Here is a 22817-nt window from a genome sequence, read left to right as displayed (position 1 = left end):
CTCGAGGAGTGAGTTATCACCAATAACATCACGGCGGTGATAATCTATGGCCACCAAATCACAGCTGTATGTTATTCCGCAATAACTCCCTCCCTCTCGGGTTCTACTGCTTAAATATCACATCATTATTGCCTGAACAGCAGAAAGTACTTTGAGTATGAAAGCTTCTCCACTGCAGTGTAGACATTTCTATAAAATGTTCCTCATTATTCAGACGGAGGGAGAGAGAGAACACGCTTCTCCCTCAGCATGTGCAGCATCTCCTCTCTCTCTCGGAGATGATGCTCATGGGACGCAGGACAGCTGACCAGGCCTGGACTGACAGACAGATTCAGTTTACATGACCCAACAGATGACCATGATTGGCGAACATCTGAGTTGACAGGAAGAGGAACGGAACACCAATCAGAGCAGATTCATTCAGCTCAATGTCACCAATACAGCACTTCTCACTAATCCTAAACAGATGGTGCTTCAGGGCTTCCTTAGTAATGAAAGTGGTTCCATACAGAATTGTGAACACTCAAAGAAGCCTATGCATGGTTAAATGGTTCTTCAGATTGATGGAGAATGTTTTGTAGATGGTTCTATATGGTAACAAAATGAGTTCTTCTTCACTTCACTAGCAGAACTCTTTTTGATGCTATATAGAACCATATACAACACACTCTACATCAAACTGTGTGCACAATTATTAGGCAAGTGAGTATTTTGACCATAATATGATTTTTAGGTATTTTCTAACTCCAAGCTGGATAAACTTGATTGCTTAATGGATTTAAGCATAGCAGGTGATGTATAACTGTGTAATGAGGGAGGGTGTGGCCTAAGGAGGTCAACACCCTATATCAAGGTGTGCATAATTATTAGGCAGCTTTTTTCTTTAGGCAAAATGGGCCAAAAAAGAGATTTAACTGACTCTGAAAAGTCAAAAATGACCAAAAGTCTCAGAGGGATGCAGCACTCTTGAAATTGCTAAGATATTGGGGTGTGATCACAGAACCATCAAATGTTTTGTTGCAAATAGTCAACAGGGTCGCAAGAAACGTGTTGAGAAAAAAAGATGCAAATTAACTGCAAAGGATTTGAGAAGAATCAAGCATGAAGCTATAAGGAACCCATTATCTTCCGGTTCTGTCATATTTCAGACCTGCAACCTACCTGGATTACCAAGAAGTACAAGATGTTCAGTGCTCAGAGACATGGCCAAGGTAAGGAAGGCTGAAACCTGACCACCACTGAACAAGACACATAAGCTGAAGCATGTAGACTAGTCCAAGAAATATCTGAAGACAGATTTTTCAAAGGTTTTATGGACTGATGAAATGAGAGTGACTCTTGACGGACCAGATGGATGGGCCCATGGCTGGATCAGTAATGGGCACAGAGCTCCACTTCGAGTCAGACGCCAGCAAGGTGGAGGTGGGGCTGGTATTATTTAAGATGAGCTGGTTGGACCTTTTCGTGTTGAAGATGGGCTCAAAATCAACTCCCAAGCCTACTGCCAGTTTTTAGAAGACACTTTCTTTAAGCAGTGGTACAGGAAGAAGTCTGCATCTTTCAAAAAGACAATGATTTTTATGCAGGACAATGCTCCGTCACATGCATCCAAGTACTCCTCTGCATGGCTAGCCAGTAAAGGCATTAAAAATAAAAAAAAAAAACTTATGACATGGCCCCCTTCCTCACCTGACCTGAACCCAACTGAGAACTTGCGGGCAATTCTGAAACGGGAGATTTACAGTGAAGGAAAACAATACACCTCTCTGAACAGTGTCTGGGAGGCTGTGGTTGCTGCTGCGCAAAAAGTTGATTGTCAACAGATCAAGAAACTGACAGACTCAGTAAATGGAAGGCTTATCACTGTTATTGAAAAGAAGGGTGGCTATATTGGTCACTGATTTTTTTTTTTTATATGTCAGAAATGTTTATTGGAAAGTTTTGAGTTGTTGGTTTATAATTCTCACTTGAACAGATGAAAATAAAAAAGTGAGATGGGATAATGTGTGTTTTTCATTTCGCTGCGTAATAATTCTGCACAATAATAGTTGCCCAATAATTGTGCACATATAGATATTCTCCTTAGAAAGCCAAAACCTTACTTTTACTTTCTTAAACATTCATGTTTGAGGTTTATTAACATTTTGGATTAACCGAGAGCACTGTAGTTGGTCATTAATAAAAATAATCCTCAAAAATAAGACTTGCCTAATAATTGTGCACACAGTGTAGAACCACTTAACCATGCAAAAAACCATTTAACCATGCAAAGATATACCATTTCCTTTAGTAAAGAACCCTTGAAGAACCATATTTTTAGGATTACAGAAACATCTGTCCCTCTATCCACACCTCCTCTCTCTCTGTGGGTTCTAGTTCTAGGTCAGACAGTGTATCTGACTCACCTGGTGAGCAGAATTGTAGGACAGGCAGTAAATAAGTGGAACAGTCTACATAACAGTGCACTGACTTCACTGGACACTGTAGCCTTCATCAACACACACACTCACCATCAACACACACACACACACACTCTCTCTCTCACACTCTCACACACACACACACACACACACACCCCAATACACACTCACACACACCATCAACACACACACTCACACACACGCCATCTCTCACACACACACACACACTCACATAGACTCTCTCACACACACACACACACCAACACACACTCCCACAGACTCGCGCACACACTCCCACAGCCTCGTGCACACTCCCACACACACACACAATCAACACACACTCACACACACACACACACACACACCATCAACACACACTCACACCATCAACACAGACAGTCACACACACTATCAACACACAAACATCACACACATCAACACACTCACACACTCAGACTCTCTCATACACAATCACACCCCCACACATCCCATCACACACACCCCCAGTTACACACACACCTACTCTCTCTCTCTCTCTCTCTCTCTCTCACACACACACACTCACTCACACCCACACCATCAACACACACACACACAAACACACACCCCCAGTTACACACACACACACACACACCCACACACACCCACACTCTTACACAAACAGACTCCCTCTGACCCAGTTTAGGACAAAGGTCCAGCTGTAAAGCACACCTGGCTGTTCCTCCCCGCTTATATGTCATTATTCTCGGACTGGGGCGTGAATTAGTTTGTGTTGCATAAGCTGTAACATCAACTGCTTCCCCCGAGAGAGAGAGGAACGTAAGCTGAATATGTTCACACCTGTTCTCACACAGCGCCGCTCACCAATCACGGCCACAGCTCTCACCTGCCTCGGCAGAGCAGAGGCCACTAACAAACTGCAGGGCTCCCGCGGTGGAGCTGCTGCTCTCACAGACCTTCAGACCTTTTATTTCACTGTTTGTTCCTCACTTTCTGTCCAAACTGACCTCCAGGATCAGGACTAGCCCCAATAGATTTAAACAGACAACGTAGGCTGATATCAATCAATCAATCAATCAACTTTTATTTTGACTCGGAAGTACATTGAGGGCAACCCTCATTTTCAATGTAGCCAAGCATTTACAAAAACAGGGACTGACATGACAAAGAAAATAATAACTACATTTAATCATTTTAAATTATAAGAAAAATTAAAATAATAGTGAATAAAAGATAAAAATAGATAAAAATAAAACGAAGTTTAAATGACAAGAGATTAAGATCAAAAAGATAAGAGATTAATAAAGTAATAATACAATAATACAAATTAAAAAGTAATGACACAAAACTATTAAAAATAAAATGATAAAATGAGAGAAAAATAAATGAAGAAAGAAAGAAAGAAAGAAAGAAAGAAAGAAAGAAAACAAAAAATAAAATTTATGAATAAATAAGATTAAGTAAAACAGGTACAGGCTTTCTGAAGGTGGTTAAATATTAAAAGTTTAAAATGACTGAGTGACACCAGTGAGCTGAGTTTTAGTGTTTCCTGTAGTGAATTCCAGTTCGCTGGTGCACTGTAACTAAAAGCAGATTTTCCCCAGTTCAGTAAAAACTCTTGGTACCTGGCAGCTGATCCAATTACTAGAGCGAGTCTGATAATTACTGTTATTTGTATTCATCAATGAAGTGATATATTCTGGCAAATGACCGGAGAGTGTCTTAGAAATAAAAATCAACCAGTGTGTTTCCCTTCGTACCATTAAAGAGGGCCAACCAACTTTCGCATACAGGTCACAGTGATGAGTTCTGTACGGATCTCCAGTAATGAACCTCAGTGCAGAGTGATACACTGGGTCCAGTATTTTGAGAGAGCTGGAGGGAGCATATTTATAGATAACGTCACCATAGTCCAGCACTGATAGTAAAGTTGCTTCAACTAATCTTTCTGGTGTGCATGCGGAAACAGGACTTACATCTATAAAAAATAACCCAGCTTCTGTCTGCATTTACTGACTAGTTTATTCATGTGTGGTTTAAAACTGAGTTTATTGTCCAGCCATATGCCAAGGATTTTTATATTCTGTGACTCTCTCAATGGTGGATCCTGCCAGGGTAGTACTATTTACAGTACTAAAATCAGTATTAAAAGAGCTGGAAAACAGCACAAACTTTTCACAGCGTTTAAAACTAGTTTGTGCTTATATAATGCCTCCTGCAGAGCATTAAATGAGCTCTGTTATTTTCATGTTGCAGCATGAATAGAATCAGCTGAGCAATATAAAATTGTGTCATCTGCATAAAGGTGAATTTTGCAGTTTGAGGTAGAAGCAGAGGCAGCAATATCATTTATGTATATATTAAATAAAACTGGACCCAAAATTTAACCTTGTGGTATACCTTTAGATACAGATACCAAATCTGATTTATAATTATTCAATGCCATGCATTGATTTCTGTCAGTGAGGTAGTTTTGGGTCCATTCCAGAGCAGTTGCATCAAAGCCAATCTTTTCTAAATTCCTTAAAAGAAGAGTGTGATCAACTGTGTCGACTGCTTTTGTTAAGTCAATAAAAACAGCTGCACAATGTTTCTTCTTGTCCATGTCTGAATAAAGATTGTTTAAAACCAGTGTCATAGCAGAGCTAGTGCAGTGACCTTCTCTGAAACCAGACTGATAGAAGAAGTGAAGAAATGATTTCAATTGCTGGTTCACTAGAGATTCTAACATTTTTGCTAAACACGACAGTTTTGAGATTGGCCTATAATTATTCAGATCTGTTGTCTCACCACCTTTATGCAGAGGAATTACATGAGCTGTTTTCCAGACCCTGGGAATTCTGCAAGATAAAACTGAAAGATTAAAAATGTATAAAGTGTATTCTAAAATAATTGGGGCTGCGAGACGCAATAAAAAGGGGTCCAGCCCATCTTCTCCAGTGGCTTTTCGTGGATTAATTTTAGCCAGGGCATTAGCAACTAAATATGGAGAAAATGGCTGGAGTGAGAAGAGACCATGCATTTTAGAAACAGTAGAGTTGAGATCAGTTTTAGTCAATAGGTTTATGCTATTTCTATCAAAGATGTGGCCAGCTGCAGCAAAATGTGAGTTAAAAGCTTGACATATTTCCTTCTGGGCAGAAATCAGCTGATCGTCAACTGAAACGCTGGTTGGAAAAGGAGGGAAATTATTTTTAAGGGAATTTACTATTTTCCAGAAGTTTTGAGGGTTTCTAGTGCTGGTAATTAAGCTAAGGTAATATTCTGATTTAGCTTTTCTAACAGCAGAGGTACATTTATTTCTCAACTGTCTAAAGGTAAGCAAATGGTCTCTCTCGCCTAAGTGTCTAGCAGTTGACCAAGCTTTATTTCTGGCCTTAAACAATGAGGAAACTTGATCTGTCTCTTATTCTTGACTTTTTGAATGGGGCATTTTTGTTTACCACTGTTAGGAAAGTTTTAATGAAATGGTTTAGTGCCCCATCGACACCTGAGATTTCTAGTGTAAGGTGGAAAGCCTGGAAATTATTCAAATTTCTTCTAACCACCAACCGAGAGCCCGTTTTGTTTGTACAACTGTTTCTAATGCATCCGATGGGACAATGATCACTTATGCCAAGTTCAAAAACTCCTGAGGCAGTAATTTTGTCAGCTTTATTGGACAGTATTAGGTCCATCAGGGTTGACTTGGTGGGCTCTTTCAGATTTGGGCGAGTTGGTTCATTGATTAACTGTGTTAGGGTAAGATTGCCACATATTTCCTTTAAGTGATCGGATGCATTAGAAAGCCAGTTGAGGTTAAAATCACCTAGGACCAGCCATTCAGAAGCACTAAATTTGAATAAAAGATCAGCTAATTCCTCAACTGCAGAGTGTGGGGCAGAGGGAGGCCTGTATATCCCAATTAAAACAAGAGAGTTATTTTTTCCAAGTGAAACCTTGAGGGCTAAGAACTCATAACATTTTTCTTTACATACTGCACATAAAACACTAGTTTGTGAATTTACTCTGGTATAAATAGCAACTCCCCCTCCCCTTGAAATTCTGTCTTTTCTATGGAGGATAAAATTATTAAAGCTACAACTTCATCATTGGTACAATGTCTAAGCCAGGTCTTCAGGTATTCAGATGGATTAAACCTAAACCTTTTCTTTTCTTAAAACTTTCAAGATTACTCACTGGGTTATTAGTGCAGTTTTCTTGGGGGTTTATGGTAATTTGAGATGGCTTAATGTGGATAAGATGATCACGATTAATAAAAACGTTAACATTATGAGGATTATTGGCATTTCTTGTAAAAATGCTGGTCCTAGGTCTTCTACGACTAATGACTACTGGTATAACTGAACTTGCATTGTAGGTCTTGAGTTGTCATTTAAAATTAAAAACAGAGTAAAACATATTGTGTCCTAAGATCTGAGCACCCAGCCTATTGGGATGAATCCCATCAGATCTATAGAAGGAGGAACGATTCCAGAAGAGGTTAAAGTTGTCTATAAAAGTCAAGCCTTGGGAGAGGCAGGTATTCTGAAGCCAGATATGAAGGTTTAAAAGTCTACGAAAATGACCTGAGCCTCTTCCTAGTGAAGGGATAAAAACAGATTTACCACAGTCTTGTATGGAGGATAGCAGGCATGTGAAGTCCTTTTTTAACGGTTCTGTGCTCTGGTTTCTGATGTCATTACATCCCACGTGGATTATTGTCCTCTCCACTGAATGGGGTTTCTTTAAAAGACTGGGAAGCTGCAGTGTAATGACAGAGACCTTTGCACCAAAGACTGAGTGGACAGCAGCTGAGCGATGCTGAATGTTCCTGACGATTGAGTCGCCAACTATGAGGGTGGTTTATTGAGGCCTGCGGGTCTGTCGCGGGGGTAAACGATGAGGTCTCGGCTCGGTGATCAGCGGTGTTTGAATGCCAGTTTCTCGTGGGGGGGAGCAGTGTTCAGGCTGATCGTTTATAGTGTGAGTCTGAGAGGGAGCTTAGCCGGATGGTCTTCTGGAGGTGGGGATGTCCCTCGGAGCTAAGCCACGCTTCTGCAGACCCGGCGCGGCCTGCTGCCCGGTGGGGCTTGTGGATGGAGCGGGGGTGAAGTTGATGGCTGGAGAGCTCACTCTGATGGGTGTTGGAGTGGCATCATCCAGCTCTTCCAGTATGGAGAACCTGTTGTTTACACAGATCTTCCGAGTTATCGGGTGGCGGGAGGAGTGCCTACCACCCCTCGAACCTCCACCTGCAACGGACCATGGCTCAGCCTGGCTCTTTCAAAAAGCTTCTGTAAACTGCTGTAGGCTGAATGGGTGGGGCTAAACTGTTGTAGGCTGAATGGGGGGATATATGTAAATGAATTCATTTACATTTTTTTTCCTTATATTCACTAAAATGCAGTGAGGGTGACCAATAAATGGGAATAAATAAGATAACTATTACAACTATTAAGATAACTATTACAACTATTACAACTATTATAACACAGAAAAACTTAATTTTTAGAAAATGTAAAAAGGATAAATAAATAATGAACTAAAATTTAAAACGGTCATGTAAAAGGATCATAAACGGTCATTAAAGTGTATTTATAAACAAAAGACAACAGTAATAGCAGATGAAATGAAGATTTTAGTCAGCCAAAGAAATAAAAATTTAAATTAAAATGATGGAAAAAAGATAGACAGAGATTAAGAGTTTAAATGTGTGACTCCAGCGAGTCTCCCTAGGACTGGTCTGTAAAATGAGTACGGCTCCAGATTTGGGAGCCGTAAATAGTAATGAACTCTAAAAGAGGCCTAACGACTGTAATGCAGGTCCTCACCACACTTCTGTTCACATTTAACCGCACTAAAGTGACACTGGGTAGACAGTTAAGGCCTGTGATGACTTAACAGTCAGAACTTATACTGAGATTAACTGGAATGTGTGAAATGAGAGTTGTACGGGAAACTGACCAAGTTTAAACATTTGTTCTTGGTGTCGTAAACCACAGCAACAGCTTTACTGAGGCTGTGACTAGAGCTTTATCACAGTGCTGATAACATTGAATCAGAGCAGAAACCAAAACACGACCCGGTCTGTAAAAACACCATCATTAGCTGCAGCGCAGAACACGGTCTTTCAGCAGCGGGCAGATCTCAAATCTGTTGATGCATCTAATATTTCTCATTGTGAGCATCTAATTATTCGATTATGCTAATTATTTTCATGTTAACATTTTGATGTTAGTCAGTGAACCTCCCACTGCTAGGTTTCAAGCGTATTTCTACTCTGTCCAGTTAAGCAATATTAATACAGGGTTTCTATAGTCTCAACATGAGAAACACAACCGTATCCATTACATCCAAGACCAGGTTCACTTGCCAAGATAGTTACAGTGTAATTAAAACAGAATGTAATCAGTTCAGATCCAGAGCACTGAACTAGTGGATGTGTGAATATCAGACTCTTACTTACTGTTCCCACTCAGTCCCAGTTCATATTTACATAATATATTCATAGTAGTGGACTATTTCTAATCTGTTCATCATTAATCCATTAACAAGCATCTTAAACACAGATGTATATCAACATATGTGGACTGATACATAAGGTAACACTGATTAGTTCATTATAAAGCAGAAGCTCAGTATTCCAGTTATAATTTAATGTGAATATAATTATTAATAACTCTGATTAGCAGCATGTAAAATGATCCAGGGTGCACAAACTTCTTTTTAATAAAGACTATATTAAAATCTGTGTTTAAAGTATAAAATCAGTGAAAATCACCGTGTTCTTCTGTTCTGCTTCCACTTATCAGGTACAAACACCACAACACTTTAACGCCAGCCAGGTGGGCTGTGCAACATCTCAGCAGGGGTCCCAAAGGGTCAGTCACGGAGGACTGAATACAGGCAACCACTTTATGTGTTCGCCGCATCCTCCTAGCAGGCCATTATGGTACGAGGTGGACACAGGTCAGAGGGTCAGGAGCACCACCATTAAAACCTGGGGTGGAAACGTCAGAGCGTATGGGCCTGAGAGGACAGACTGATTCACTAAGATGACTAAACCAGCTCTAACGGCCTAAATGGACATTCAAAACAGGTTCAAAAGCCCATGTCCACCACAAACAACACTTTCACTTAATTTATTTCAAAACACAGTACTTTTTAGGCAAACTACATTTCTTAAAGCTACACTATATGAGTTTGGGGGATTTGGAGACGACTGACAGCAGACGCAGCTCGAGCTCAAATAAACATCACTCACTGCTGCCCCCTTCAGGTGTTCTAGCACCAGGCAGGAGTCATTTTTTTCTGTTTTCATAAAAAAGCCATAAAGCGTCTCAATCAACATGTCCTGTGCTGGAGCTCCCGAGTGGTTTGACCATCTAAGGGTGTGTTCTGTCATCAGGAGATCGTGAGTTCGATCCCCAGTGATGTTAAAGCCATTCGTGCTGCCCCTTTCTCCCCATCACTCAGCATGACGCTAGCCAGCAAAGTCCACGTAACAGCTGGGGGTGTCGTGTGATTCAGGGAGACCTGACTAGTCATATCACAGAACAAAACCTTGAATCTCCATTTTTGTCATTTTTATGAAACTGAAATCTAAAAAAGCCTGTTGCTCTTTATACTGTGTGTAAATTTCATGATGAATGGACCAAAACAAACAACCCAGAATGACTTAGAGAAACTCTGGTTCCATTGACTTTAAAAGTATTTTAAAGTGACCATTAAAAGTAGAGTAGGTTCTTCCTTCTCCTGTAAAGTTACCATTTTGGAGATACAAGGTTTTTTTCCCGACTGCAGCGACATGATGGTGAAAAATAAGAACTGCAGAAAAATAACTGAATAACTGATCAGGTGACTGTGCAATCGCCTGACAGGCCTAATAAACATGAATCAGAGAGAGAAAGATGGCTGAGAGTGAAGATGAGTGACGAACCCAGGAAGGTCCCAGTGAAGCCCAGGGCCAGGAAGCTACTGATGACGAACAGCGAGCCCATGGCCAGGAGTGCAGCGCCCGCATAGTACACCTGCACGCTGTCCATCAGCTCCAGATGAGGCTGACCCTTCATCGCCACTGTAATACTACAAGAGAAGAGGAGGAGAGGAAGACATAAATATCTGTTTAGAGCAGCAAGGATCTCACTTACACTATTATAGAGATTATTACACAGGGACTTCATTACACAGACATTACTTATACTTATAACACTGTTATGGGGGACTTCTGGTGGTAATGGCAGAGTAGGACGCAATCTGGGTAGCTCCCGCGAATTGTGCTTAAAATTTCACTTAACACGACGCTGAGCTGGAATTATCTGAGTAAACTGGCTATGGAGTGATTCTACACCACTTAAGAGCTTAAGTGTTTCGGTTAGCTTGCGAAAAATGTCCCCAAAAAGAGCCTGGAAGAAAGAGAGCACTGAAAAAGGCGGCCAGCAAGAGTCCTCGGGCTTGCCGGAGAGCGATGGCGCAGGTGAAAGTGTGCAGCAACAGGTTAACGAACCAATTCTTCAAGCTATTGAGCTTCTACATTCGGACATCAGTAAAATGAAGTCGGTCCAAGAGGCAAAACTTGAGGATTGCAGGAGTACAAGAACGACTGGAGCATGGCCAAAATATGAGGGACTTTCTAAAAGTATGAGCAGAGTTACTAAAAGACGTGCTTGAACTAGAGGAGCCACCGCTTCTCGACCGAGCCCACCGAGACCTGCGAGTCCAGCCCAAGGATCTAAGACCTCCGCGCCATCTCATTCTCCAGGTCCACTACAATCATGTGTTGGAGAACATTATGTGCAGGGTCATGGCTAAGCGGAGTCTGCGCTTAAATAACCAGCCCATCTACATTTTTCGCGACTTCACTAAAGTCAGGCAGTTGTTGAGGGAATTAAGTTCGGCTTGCTTTACCCAGCCAAACTGCGCGTTACATACAAGGGCACTGAGAACGTCTTCACTGATCCCACAGAGGCACTGAAGTTCGCACACAAGCTTTTTGGGACTGATAAAGGATTGTGAAACTTAAGTAGCCTCTAGATTCGTAGGTTACTTGTTTTGTTTTCCTAGCCGGTCATGGAAGATGCAGGTAACGCTTTGGACTGGATGTTGCTAATTCTATATTTACATAGGTGAAGCGTTTTAATGCTAGAGTTTACAGTGTGTGCCTTATAATCGCAGCACTAAAGCATGTATAGCTATACTCATTCATTTGTCATGCCCGAGATCGATGTTATACTTTATTTTCAATCTGATATTTGGGTGGATCATTCTGCATGTTTTAGCTGAGCTTTTGAACCTAGCTTCGTGTTAACCCAGTGTGTTTATATAGCGGGACTATAATTGGTTGATAAGAGTTAGTCCAGTTGATGGTGGATGGATATTTGTTTTTACTACTAATACTGTTTTTCTTTAAGACCCGTTTTACTGATTTGGTTCTCTGTTCACGTGATTCATGCTGTACAGTTTGTGGTATCAGCCAGACAGTTTTTGTTAGCGTTATATTGGGTTTGTATGGGTGGGGGGTGGGACAATATGAATGCTGCAAATTGAATGTTCTATTTCATCTGATTGGATGATGATCTGTCTATACGGTCTTTAAGCAGAATGCTCCTGAGAATTCTAGTAGGAAGGGTCCAGTTGAACCAGTTAAGAGAAGGAAAATCTTGACGCATTTGAACTCTCTCTCTTCAGATGTAATATTTCTGCAAGAAACCCATCTAAAATGGGATTTCCATATTAAGCTCCGATGTAACTGGGTAGGGCAAGTATATCACTCCTCTTTTTCAGCCAAAGCCAGAGGTGTGGCAATTTTAATTCGCAAAGGAGTTCTATTTAAACACCATTCTACTATTCCAGATAAGGAGGGTAGATATATTATTGTCACTGGAGAATTGCAATCTACACCTGTAACCTTACTGAATGTATATGGGCCAAATTATGATTACCTTCAGGAAGGTAATTGACAAGATTCCTGATATTTGTTAGGTTGGTTGGTTGGTTAGTGTAGTGGTTAACACCTCTGCCTTCTACACTGTAGACTAGGGTTCAAACCCCAACCTGGGTAAGCACCCTACACTATACCAATAAGAGTCCTTGGGCAAGATTCCTAACACAACCTTCGCCTACTTGTGTAAAATGATCAAATTGTAAGTCGCTCTGGATAAGAGCGTCAGCCAAATGCTGTAAATATAAATATTTCTAATTCAAATTTAATATTTGGGGGTGATTTCAATTGTGTTTTGGACCAGTACCTAGATAAATCAGCAACGGTAATTTTTTAAAGGCATTTATCAATAACTCTAATATATATGACTTTTGGAGGATCTTAAACCCAGCTGGAAAAGAGTACTCATTTCACTCTCATGTTCACAATGTTTACACAAGAATTGACTATTTTCTGTTGGATTCCAAACTCATGCCATTTGTCTGTGGTGCTAAGTATCATAATATTATTATATCCGATCATAGTCCAGTGACCCTTTCCTTGACATTGGGAAAGGTAGATAAACCACAAAACATTTGGCGGCTTAATCCCCAGCTGCTGACAGATCCTACCTTTTGCTCTTATTTGGAGCTTGAAATTAAATTTTTCTTTGAGTCTAATGACAAACCTGACATATCAGCATCTGTACTTTGGGATACAATTAAGGCTTATATAAGAGGTAGTATTATATCGTATCAGGCATCACAGAGGAAAAGAGACAAAGCAGAGCAAGGAGAACTTGAAAATCAAATAAAAAAACTAGAGAGGAAAAATTGGAGCTAATCCTATGACTGAAAAATGTAAAAAGATTATCAGTAAATCCTTTCTTTATTTAAAAGAAAAAAGCTTTGAATTTGGGGATAAACCACAGACACTTTTAGCAAGTCAACTTCGTGAAGCAGAATCTGACTGGACAATTCAGTTAAATCAGAATCTGGTGTCATTCATACTAAGGCAGTAGACATAAATAGGAGGTTAACAATTTTACGAGCATTTGTATACTACTAAATCCAATGCAGATCCAAAGATAGTGGACGATTTCTTACAGGACTGTGCACTACCCACATTAAATCAGGATGAGCGAGATAAGCTTGGTGCTGAAATCACAATTGAGGAAATTTCAAAATCTATAATGTCTACGCGGTGTGGTAGAACTTCTGGCCCTGATGGGATATGCAACGAATAAATTACTTTCCCCTTACCTGCAAAGGGTTTATAAACATGCCTGTGAGAACAGGTGTCTACCCCCCACAATGGCTGAGTCAATTATTACACTGATTCCTAAAAAAGGTAAAGATCCTGAGGATGTTGGGTCCTGTCGACCAATTGCATTGCTAAATTCGGATCAGAAAATATTTACAAAAATTCTAGCAAACAGAGTATGGTGGTGGCCCAGTTAGTACACCCTGATCAGACAGGCTTTATACCACACCGTAATTCCTCAGACAACCGTAGATGCCTTTTTAACATTATATACACACCTAGAGCTGCTGTTTCAGATTTTGCTGTGCTCTCACTTGATGCAGAGAAGGCATTTGACCAAATTGAGTCGTCTTATTTGTTTGCTGTTTTGAAAAGGTTTGATCTTGGAGACTCTTTTATATCTTGGATTAAGCTGCTATATGTCAGTCCTTGTGCAAGGATCTTGACTAATAAAACACTTTCCCCACAGTTCAAGCTGCATAGGGGTACAAGGCAAGGCTGCTGTTTATCCCCTTTACTGTTCTCTTTAGGAATAGAACCTTTAGCTCAGTCTATCCGGGCCCATCCAGATATTTTTGGTTATGATACTAGTAGCACATCAAACAAAATTTCCCTGTATTCTTTTATTTATTTCAGACCTCAAAGTTAGTATTCCAAACATTTTAAACTTGATTAATTATTTTGGGACATTTTCTGGATACAGGATAAATTGGGGCAAAAGTGAATTAATGCCGATTTATGTTAAGGATACATCTTGGCCCCATTCCTTTCCCTTTAAAACTTCTATTGACAAATTTACTTATTTAGGTATTGAGGTAACAAGGTCACACAATTCTTTGTTTGAAGCAAACTTCAACCCCTTGCTGATTAAGCTCAAAAATAATATCAAAATTTGGAAAACTTTGCCAATCTCCTTACTGGTATATACTGCAGCAAAATTAGATAGTCTTGATCAGTGTGTGAAACAGGGAGTAGGAATGAACAGGGTGATTTCTTATCTATATAGTATATTTCAGAGCTTTAAGTCTCCGGGCACTCAATCAATCAAAAATGCATGGGAAGAAGAATTAGGCATAAAAATGTCCGAGGATGTTTGGGAAGCTAGTCTTGAACACATTCATTCTTGCTCTATTAATGCTAGGCACTGTTTGATTCAGTTTAAAATATTACATAGACTACATTACTCAAAGGTAAAGCTGCATAAACTGTTTTCAGGTATAAATCACCTTTTTGTGATAAGTGTAAGTCAATTGAGGCCACCCTCTCTCATAGCTATGTACTCTGTCCTAAGATTCATAAGTTTTGGGCTGACATTTTTTCAGCCCTATCTGATATGTTGAAGGTACACCTGGAGCCAGACCCAGTTCTGATCATATTCGGTATATCAGAAGTATTACTGGAGCTCTCCTCAGCTCAGCAGCAGTTGTTTTCCTATAGTTTAATTACTGCTAAAAAACTCGTTCTTAATTTCTGGAATCATGCAGGAGTACCATAGATTAAGCAGTGGATTGCAGAAATGACACATACAGTACAGTTGGAGAAAATTAGGTTTATGCTGAAGGACAAACTTAAATTATATGACAAGATCTGGATCCCTTTAATATTATTCCTTAAAGAAGCCTGAAATTAAACAAGACCTACTTTGTACATGCACTTACAGGCAGCATTCATGGGAGGGTGGTGGGTTGGGGATATTGGTTCGCTTTGCTTTTCCTGTGTTTTTGTTGAGTTGGATTATTGTTACGGCTTTCATATCATATCTCATTGCATATGTGTCATTCAAGGCAATTGAATTGTGAGCAAAAAACTAAATGCTTCTTAATAAAAATATTGAATCAAAAAAAAAAAAAAATACACTTATGAAATAAGCACTTATAAAGCAGAAGCCCAGTTAATAACACTACACATTCAAGATCAAAAGTACAGTTTCCATTAAAGAGATCTGACTCCATACAGAGCGGCTCTGTTCAAACTGCATGATTTGTTGATTTTCTACTGGCGACCTGTACAGGGTGTATCCTGCCTTCCACCCGATGACTGCTGGGATAGGCTCCAGTTTATGCTCTGATCTTTAAAAGACAGCAGTGGGACGCACGTCCAGCTTATGTGTCTCAGAACACGACATCTTCCTCTCGGCCTTCTTTAATAAGGGCATGTGAAGGACGTTTTCCTTAGTGTGACATCATTTTAAAGCAGTTAAAAACACAATCACTGCTCACTGCTGCTCATCTCACTCTGACAGGACCACACAAGATGCTGGTTGTCATGGTAACGTTTACTGCAAGTGGTTCTCCACACATGCGCATGATTTTGCATTGGATTACTTGTAATGAGCGTGTAAACGAAGATTTTCATCAGTTTGCTGAGCAGAGTGAGAATAAACACCTCAGACTAAATCTGTAATCTGAATGAATTTAATGGGATTGGACAAAATCTCTGCATGTAAGCACAGACAGTATAACGAATATGCAGAAACAGAGGAAATCAGGACTCTCATGGCACCATTCATCAAGCCGGCTGGTCAGATCTTCACTCTGCTGAATCAGGGAGAGACTCTCTCATGATCTACTGCATGTTGCTCATGTGTCCAGTGAAGGGTTTTGCCCTGTAGGTCAGTGACTGTAACTCCACACAGACGGACAGACAGTTCTCTTTTGAAGTGTGAAGCAGCTAAACTGTGACTTAATTTCCTACCAGAGCCACAACGCCGACCCGCATGGTCACTTTTGCTCTCACTCAGACTGCCCTGCTCTACCTGCCGTGAGCGAGATCATTTTCAGGAGCTGCAGGAGTTCAGACCCCAGAGGGATAATCATCCTTCTCTCCGCTCCACATCCCTGCGAGACACAAAAGCTGAAAAACAAACCCCGCTGACCTGCTGTCCAGTTCCTGTCCCTCTGAAAGCTGCCCACGGAGGCACGAGATGGTTTTGGAAGAAGATTGAGAGAAAAACAGGCTGCTGGAGAAATGCTCTGCTTCTGTAGGTCAGTGTGGTGATGGGGGGCTTTGTTATGGTGTTTTGGCTGGACTGAAGACAAAGAAACAGAGATGTACAGGCTGGGACTGGATGATAGGGAGGTAGAATCGCATATCAGCAAGTAACCCGACAGTGATGTGTGAAAGGTGATGATCGCATGTTGTGAAAACAGCTGAGAGTTTTGGTTTTACTGGGAGGAGTTTCAGTTGTAATGGGAGAAGTTTTGGTTGTACTGGGAGGAGGTTTATTATAATAGGAGTTTTGATTGTAGTAAGAGGAGGTTTTTTGTACTGGGAGGAGTCGTGCTTGTACTGGCAGGAGTTTCGGTTGTACTGGGAGGAATTTCGGTTGTACTGGGAGGAATTTTGGGTGTTGAATGTATCTTGGAGAGACATATGTGTTCACGCTGCTATAACATTGTGGCTCAAATGTGTCTCATTTCTCCTCCTGAAGTGGTTTGAGTGATCAGATCTGTATGTGTTTAAATGCCTCTTGGCTGCGCTTATGCATGTGTTTACATGTGGTCTCAGATGCAAACAGGGACTCGGATATATTTTAATGGGTCCAGTGATGAAAATAAAAGTCTGACCCATTTCTGATCAATGCAGAGGTGCAATAATCAGACAAAGTTCACATCCTGAATGTCTTTAAGATAATGAAAAACATCCAGTCAGGTGGATCTAAACTTCTGACTGGAGCTGAAGGGCTGACCTACGGTCAGATCAGTCTACGACCCACTGAAGCAGATCCGCTGACTGATGTTCTTTTAAGTCAGTTCTGTGTTGTTATCAAGAGCATGCCATTTTATTTTGACCTTCCAGACCTAGGATGTAGGAAGCCACTTCCTACAGCTTCTCTGATTAATCAATCAAGCATGAAGTGAGTCATAAAGAGGTCACACAGCTGCACTCTGGTTTCTGCTCAGGGTTTGAGAAGAGGAAGAAGTTCCTCCTCAGTTCTGAAAGGAGAATGAAAAGCATATCGAGGGGAAAACCAGCCCAGAGAATGAGGACAGACCGGAGAGCAGCTCATGCTCCAGTTTTCATAAATGAGACGTACAACAGCACTGATTCACAACAGAAGCGGCATCAACAAAAACAATAATGATGTAACACCACCCATTAGCCCATTTATATTAATGAGCATAATGGCCTATAATACCTCTTTATAATAACCAGCGGGAATGTCTCTGCATAGGTTTTATAATCCTAAAAAGCATTAAAATGGTAAATGGTTATTTTTATACACTTTAAAATGCAGAACATACTAGATTAATGAAGGGAACCTGAGGAATTAGAACTATAATGGACAGATTTACTAACATTCTGCACACAAACTCCACTCTGGTGTTAAAAAGTGCCTGATTTAGTAAATAAGCACAGCGGCCCAACCCTCTTAAAAAGATGGTTCTTCAAGGGATTTTTAGAACCATGAGCACTCAAAGAACTATTTGCATGCTTAAAGGGCTCTTCAGACTGATGGAGAAAGTACTGTTGATGGATCAATATCAAAAGGGTCCTGAATAGAACAACATACAGCATGTTCCCCATCAATCAGGAGAAGCATTTCATGATGCAAAGAACTCTTTACCCATGCATGGTTCTATATAGAACTATTTTCTGTACTAAAGAACCCTTAAAGCTCTTTTTTAAGACTGTACAGTGTCCACAGTAATATCAAAGGGGCAGTCACTTTTGTCTCATTTGCATGTCAATGTTCTTGGAAAAACAAACTTGTATCTCCAAAATGGTAATTTTACAGAAGGAAAACACCTGCTTTACTTTTAATGTAAGTCAAAGGAACCAGACGTCTTTCCAAGTCATTTTGGGCCATTTCCTTTGGTCCATTCTGCATGAAAAGGGCAACTGGCATTTTCAAATTATGTCAAAAAATGAAAAACAGCAATAATGAAGATACAAGGTTTTCTTCCAACAGCAGCGACATGCATTTCCAACAAATGTCCTCTCACAGTGCTGAAATGCTGGGAGATTATTATAATGATCAACACTGACCATAAATACTGGCTTATTTCAGCTCTAACTCAGCTGAGACTGTTTGTGTTCAGAAAGAAAATAACGACTTTTTCAAACACAGTTATTAATTTCTGATGGACAGAAATACTTCTAAACGCTTCTTGAGTCACATTAGAATTCATTCAGTGAAGGAAATAAAAACAAAACCACACAGTTTAGAAAGGTGATGTTTTAAAGATGTTATTTCCTAAAGGTTTGGGTTTTTCCTAAAAAATGTTATTTCCTTAAAGTTTGGGTTTTATTTTCCAGCACAGGCCTAAATTTATCAAATTAAATAATCTTCTGCCTCTTTTCTTTTCCCAACAAATGTTAATGCACACACTGAGACTGATCTCCGCTGTACTGCAGCGCTACTGTACATGCTGCCACTTGCATTCAGAATCATACGGATCCCAAACGACCTGAGAGCCAAATGCACTCACAGAACCAGGGTTCCGCTTGTCTCCTGCAGCCAAAATTAATGTGTTTCCAAACAAGGAAAATAATGACAATCTCCTTGAATGAAAGTCTTCCTTTCTCAAAATAATCACTCATGATGACGATGATGGAATAATCACTCACTCACCGTCTCGGCAGGTAACACCTCTTCATTACTTTGACCTAATTAGTCTCAGTTTGAACCTGAAACAGGCGAGTAAAGCTCCACTGTTCTGTTTGGTGGAAACAGGCTTTCATACGAAAAGTACACAAGCTAAAAATGTGGCTCTACTGTGCTGCTCATACGCTACTCAGGAAGCTGTATGTGTGTTCATTTTTTTATTTTATTGAGTCGATAATCTGTTATTAGCGCCTCTCTTAGTAAATCTGAGAAAAGTGAGCTTTTACTTGAACACCTGCTGTTCAGTGGTGAACTGGTGTACAGGCCTATAAAACTTTTTAGTGACTGAAATTAATATTTTACATTTCATAATATTTTAAAAAGTTAAAAACAACATATAAATGTTACAATCAATAACACTGACTGATATTCAGTAACTTTATATTCTAGATCTCAGTGCTAGACTCCAGCAGCTGTGGTTGCGATGCTCAGCTCTCAATCATCATACATATTTTTGAATCTCTGGGCCACACTTTTTGGGGGCAGAGCTACCCAAAATTCTTTGCAGTTCTGTGCCAGTTAATTACATCTTTTCATCAGTTCTCTTTAAACAACAATGTACAACCCCAATTCCAATGAAGTTGGGATGTTGTGTAATACATAAATAAAAACAGAATACAATGATTTGCAAATCCTTTTCAACCTATATTTAATTGAATACACTACAAAGACAAGATATTTAATGTTCAAACGGATAAACTTTATTGTTTTTTGCAAATATTGACTCATTTTGAATTTGATGCCTGTAACACGTTCCGAAGAAGTTGGGACAGAGGCAAAAAAAGACTGGGAAAGTTGAGGAATGCTCAAAAAACACCTGTTTGGAACATTCCACAGGTGATCAGGTTAATGAGTCCACATTTCATGTTGTATTAGCAAATCATGAACATCGTGTCAAAGAGGAAAAGGACTGTCCGGATTGTTATCAGCGCAAAGTTCAAAAGCCAGCATCTCTGATGGTATGGGGGTGTGTTAGTGCATGGGCAACTTGCACATCTGTGAAGGCATCATTAATGCTGAAAAGTACATACAGGTTTTGGAGCAACATATGCTGCCATCCAAGCAACGTCTTTTTCAGGGACGTTCCAGCTTATTTCAGCAAGACAATGCCAAGCCACATTCTGCACGTATTACAACAGCGTAGCTTTGTAGTAAAAGAGTGCGGGTTCTAGACTGGCCTGCCTGCAGTCCAGGCCTGTCTCCCATTGAAAATGTGTGGCACATTATGAAATGCAATATACAACAACAAGTTGTGCATCAAGCAATAATTGGAAAGAATTCCATCTACAAAACTTCAACAATTAGTGTCCTCAGTTCCCAAACGCTTATTGAGTGCCGTTAAAAGGAAAGGTGATGTAACACAGTGGTAAACATGCCCCTATCCCAACTTCTTTGGAATGTGTTGCAGGCATCAAATTCAAAAGGAGTGAATATTTGCAAAAAACAATAAAGTTTATCCATTTGAACATTAAATATCTTGTCTTTGTAGTGTATTCAGTTGAATACAGGGTGAAAAGGATTTGCAAATCATCGTATTCGGTTTTTATTTAATGTTTTACACCATGTCCCAACTTCAGTGGTATTGGGGTTGCATTTGAGTTTCTTTCATTTATTCCAAAATATTCACTAATCATCAGCACTAATAGTGATATCAATATCGGCCAAGCAATATATCGGTCAGAATCCAGTAAATTTCCTAAACATATACATGCAATACATGCAAACTGAAAAAAACTGGGCTAAAATAAAGCCTCAGTCACAATTTTAAGCTCCTCTAAACTCCCTCAAGCCACTGATTGATGAGTTCACAGCAGTTTTACATGCGAGTCTTGGTTTCTCTCAGTGTTTCGTGCTCTTTGGGATTTTTTCTTGCCTCGTGTCTCCACTGGCGGGCGCGCACGGGGCTCAGAGCCAGATTTTTTTGTAAAGCTGCTTTGTGATGACACCTGTCGTAGAATCACTGTATAAACAATATAAATATTACTGGTGGACAGTAACTAAGTAAATGTAATTAGTTTCTGTACTTAAGTAGTTTTTTTGTGTACTGAAGTTTCTCCATATTGGGCGACTTTTTACTTTCACTCCACTACATTTCAAAGTCAAATATCTTCCTTTTTCCTCCTCTACATTTTGAGAAATCTGTCGGTTTCTGTGTGTATAAAAATGTAACATGTCGAAACGAAAGAAGTGCAAAGCAAGAGCACCAATCAGGGCACAGCAGTCACTTTGTTTAGAGCTTGTTTTGACCTGTTGGTCATACTGACCCAGTGCAGCACACGGTTCAACGTCAGCGCAGCAGCGTACAATTTTGGTAATTTAAACATAAATGATGAACTAACCTAACTTTGTGTACATAGAGCACAATATAGAAATATGTCCACATATTCAGTCGAGACTGAGGCATCTTGTTTCTGAATTTATACAAACACCATTTCATTTTATAGTAAATTAGTTTGGGCTGGTTTATGTTTAAGAACAGAGACCTACAGATCAATATAGTAAAGGAAACTCATTTGTGATACTTTTGTGAGTTTAAAGCCAGTTTTTATTCAATGTAAACTTGGAATTAAGTTGTAAATAAATCTTAAACTGAAACTTTGCTTGTTTGTAAAAAGTGATTTCAGAATCACTCAGTTCTACCTGATGGAAACTGTTTGCCTACAATGTTTTGTGCTTATGATCATTTTAATAGACGTCAACGTCACTAATTAATGATTGGTTTACCAAGAAAGACACTGGAGGATTTTCACCTAAAATGAGTTCATGAAGTTCTTGTTATAAAAATGATAACAGGACATTAGAGACATAATTAGCCATCTTTTAGTATCAGTTCAAATGTACTTAAGTGATACTTAAGTACATTTGAAGGTAAATATTTTAGTACTTTTACTCAAGTTGAGGTCTAAAGGGAGGAACTTCTACTTTTACTGGAGTAATATTTTACCTTGGGTGTTTATTTTAACTCAACTACAGGGTTTGTGTACTTCGTCCATCACTGATAAATATAAACTTTGACTTGACTTCAATTTCCAATCTCCTCTCTTGACGCCCAGTCTGAGAGCATTAATGACGTTCAGTGATCTTCAGAGGAGTCCTGCGGCTGACGAGGTCAGAGAGCATCCCCTGTGGCCCAAATTGCACATATAATGAGTTCTGATGCCTGATTTCCAAACCTGTTCCTGGGTTCAGTGAGACGCAGGATATGCGACGCTGATGTTGAGGCTGGAGAAAAGAGACGAGTCAAAGCCAGGAATAAAAAGCATCATATCTCAGGATGGCTTTATCGATTATTAGCAGTCACTTGCATCAAAGCTTGATGCTTTTCTTTCTCAGTCGGTCAGAGAGGTTTCAATTACAGACCACCACTGAGGACGTGAGTATGGCTGGAGTGGACAGGGGTGAGACAGTGACGGACCAAATTGGTCAGAAACGTCAGCAGAAGCTTCAGATGAGAGAAAGAAGCTGTAGAGCAGCTGAAAATTTGCTTCTTATGAGTCATAGCATCACCTGATCCCCCTGCTCCTGCTGTCAGATGCCAGTGGCCAAGCTTCTGGACTAAAAGGTCTGGAGCGGCGCTGCATTCGGGAGAGTATGCACATTTACACCACCATTTTACTGGGTTATT

General features: G+C 40.0%; 1 protein-coding gene across 5 annotated transcripts in view; it reads right to left on the bottom strand.

Annotated features, from left to right (window-relative positions):
• pemt (phosphatidylethanolamine N-methyltransferase) overlaps window positions 1-22817 on the bottom strand; it is a 116108-nt gene that overhangs the window by 56465 nt on the left and 36826 nt on the right. For all 5 annotated transcript variants that reach the window (XR_001856760.2, XR_005131331.1, XR_005131332.1 and 2 more), the window contains exon 4: window positions 10342-10487. Coding sequence is in view for 2 of the 5 variants with exons in the window: in XM_017685953.2 (XP_017541442.1) it covers window positions 10342-10487 (146 nt within the window). In the remaining 3 variants the exon portion in view is untranslated. The remainder of the gene's footprint in view (window positions 1-10341; window positions 10488-22817) is intronic.

Source organism: Pygocentrus nattereri, chromosome 13 (genome assembly GCF_015220715.1).
Source record: "Pygocentrus nattereri isolate fPygNat1 chromosome 13, fPygNat1.pri, whole genome shotgun sequence".
Classification (NCBI taxonomy): Eukaryota; Metazoa; Chordata; class Actinopteri; order Characiformes; family Serrasalmidae; genus Pygocentrus; species Pygocentrus nattereri.
This window is presented reverse-complemented; position numbering and strand designations above follow the sequence as displayed.